Source organism: Arvicola amphibius, chromosome 2, assembly GCF_903992535.2.
Source record: "Arvicola amphibius chromosome 2, mArvAmp1.2, whole genome shotgun sequence".
NCBI classification, from domain to species: Eukaryota; Metazoa; Chordata; class Mammalia; order Rodentia; family Cricetidae; genus Arvicola; species Arvicola amphibius.
In genome coordinates this window covers 189,735,065-189,737,054 of record NC_052048.2, presented here as the reverse complement: position 1 = coordinate 189,737,054, position 1,990 = coordinate 189,735,065, and the positions used below count along the sequence as shown (strand labels likewise).

The window sequence follows — 1,990 nt, the reverse complement described above, 5'->3', positions numbered from 1 at the left end:
AAATCCATGTCAATCATTAAAATTGTATTGTTACTTGTATCTGTGCACAAGCTGTGAAAGGAAAAGAGAGGAAGAGGATAAATGAGAAAATACTGGGTTTAGAAGACAAGGGGATTAATAAGGCTAGTGATCCACACTGAATATATTTAAGATTTATTCATCATTTACCTTGCATTCATCAATCAAAGGATATAAACAAATGTTCTAAAGGGAATTATGGACTTCAAGAAAAAGCAACTGCATAAGTTGTATCAGACTACAAGATATGATTACATAATGTACAATTCACTCATAGGTTTATAAAAGCATTGTCGGGCAGAAAGTACTACTCAAGGAGTACTTACATGGAGAAGTCAGTGTTAGAAAAAGGATTTGGAAGGCTATGAGGATCTGCCTTCTAGACTCTGTCACTGACCCCAAGCACATAGACAGTGGGACTGTTGAGGAAGGTACTTCCTCTGCAAGTCACATAACTGGGAAATCAAGGGCATCATGGAATCTTTTAACCTCAGAACTGTTCTGTTTATAGGACCCAAATTAGGCCAAGCCACATAGTACAATACCACACCTTTTTTAGCTTAATTTTCTAAAACCTTATAACTTCTATGTTGGATTAGAGTTAAAAAGAATTCTTTTTATAGGTATCTACATAGTGTGTGTGTCCTTAAAGTACAGTTCTTATGCATAAATACATACAAGGGTCCAAACTTGGTGTGGACATGTTGTAATCATATTAATATCATCAATTTTTAGATAGGGTATTGGAAGAGAAAGGATATAGGAACACAGAGAAGATAATCTTTTCTTTCCAATCAGTCATTACAGACTAGTCAGATCTAATAGCCTGGCAACTGATCAATTTCTTCAGAGCTTCTTTGACCTCCCGATTCCTTAGGCAGTAAATGAAAGGATTAAGGGCTGGGGTGACAATGGCATAGAAGATGGAAATGACTTTGTTCATGTTGAAGGCGTGAATAGCTCGGGGTCGGGCATACATGAAAATAGTGGCTGAGTAGAAGATAGTGACCACCACAAAGTGGGAAGCACATGTCGAAAGGGCTTTTTGCTTTCCTGTTGGCATGCGTAACACAGTGGCCAGGATGCACCCATACGACAAAGCAGTGATTGACAAGGGGAAGAGGAAGATGATCAGAGCCAAGACAAAGTCCACCAATTCTGCAACAGACATGTCTGTGCAGGAGAGATTAAGTACTGGAGAGATGTCACAGAAGAAGTGGTTGATGACATTGGGACCACAGAAACTCAAACGAGAGATGAAGTAGATCTTTGCCAACGAGATGCCAAAGCCAATGACCCAGGAACCAAGAGCCAGGCGGAAACAGAGCCCATGGCTCATGATGGTGGGGTAGTGCAACGGGTGGCAGATGGCCATATAACGGTCATAGGCCATGGCAGCCAGGAGCACACATTCCGTACACATGAGTGCAATGAAGAAGTAAAGCTGTATCATACAGTGGGTGAAGGAGATGCTGTTACTCAAGGACCAGAAGCTGAACAGAAGCTTGGGCACAGTCACAGAGATGTACCAGGTCTCCAGAAAAGACAAGTTGGCCAGGAAGAAGTACATAGGCTTGTGCAGTGGCCGGTTCTGCTGCACCAGTAGGATGATGATCACGTTTTCAGCCACAGTCAGAATATAGGCCACAAGAAACATCAGGAACACTGCTGTTCGTGTGCTCAAGCTCCCAGGAAACCCCACCAGAATGAAATGGGTGACCTGCGTCTGGTTCTCCAAATCCATATCAAACACACAGGATTTAGCTCTTCTGAGAAAAAAAAAGTCACTTGGTCAGAGTCCATGGTCTATTAAACATCTTTCATCCCTGCCTTCTTTGCATACCAACAGCAGTAACAGTTGCTTATTAACAGCATATTATTAATTAGATAGACTAATAATTAATATATGACAGACATAATTGTCATATATCAAACTCTGCCTCAATTTCCTACATAGCATTTTTACCTGTAC

General features: G+C 41.1%; 1 protein-coding gene across 1 annotated transcript; it reads right to left on the bottom strand.

The window, feature by feature from the left end:
• Nucleotides 1-826: 826 nt before the first annotated feature.
• On the bottom strand, nt 827-1,762 carry LOC119808357 (olfactory receptor 6B1). The gene has a single exon (XM_038320818.1). The coding sequence runs from the start codon at nt 1,760-1,762 to the stop codon at nt 827-829; it is 936 nt and encodes a 311-aa protein (XP_038176746.1).
• Nucleotides 1,763-1,990: the final 228 nt, after the last annotated feature.

Bases quoted from the DNA above. Each gene is read 5' to 3' on its own strand.
- LOC119808357 (XM_038320818.1), bottom strand. From the start codon at position 1,762: ATGGATTTGGAGAACCAGACGCAGGTCACCCATTTCATTCTGGTGGGG.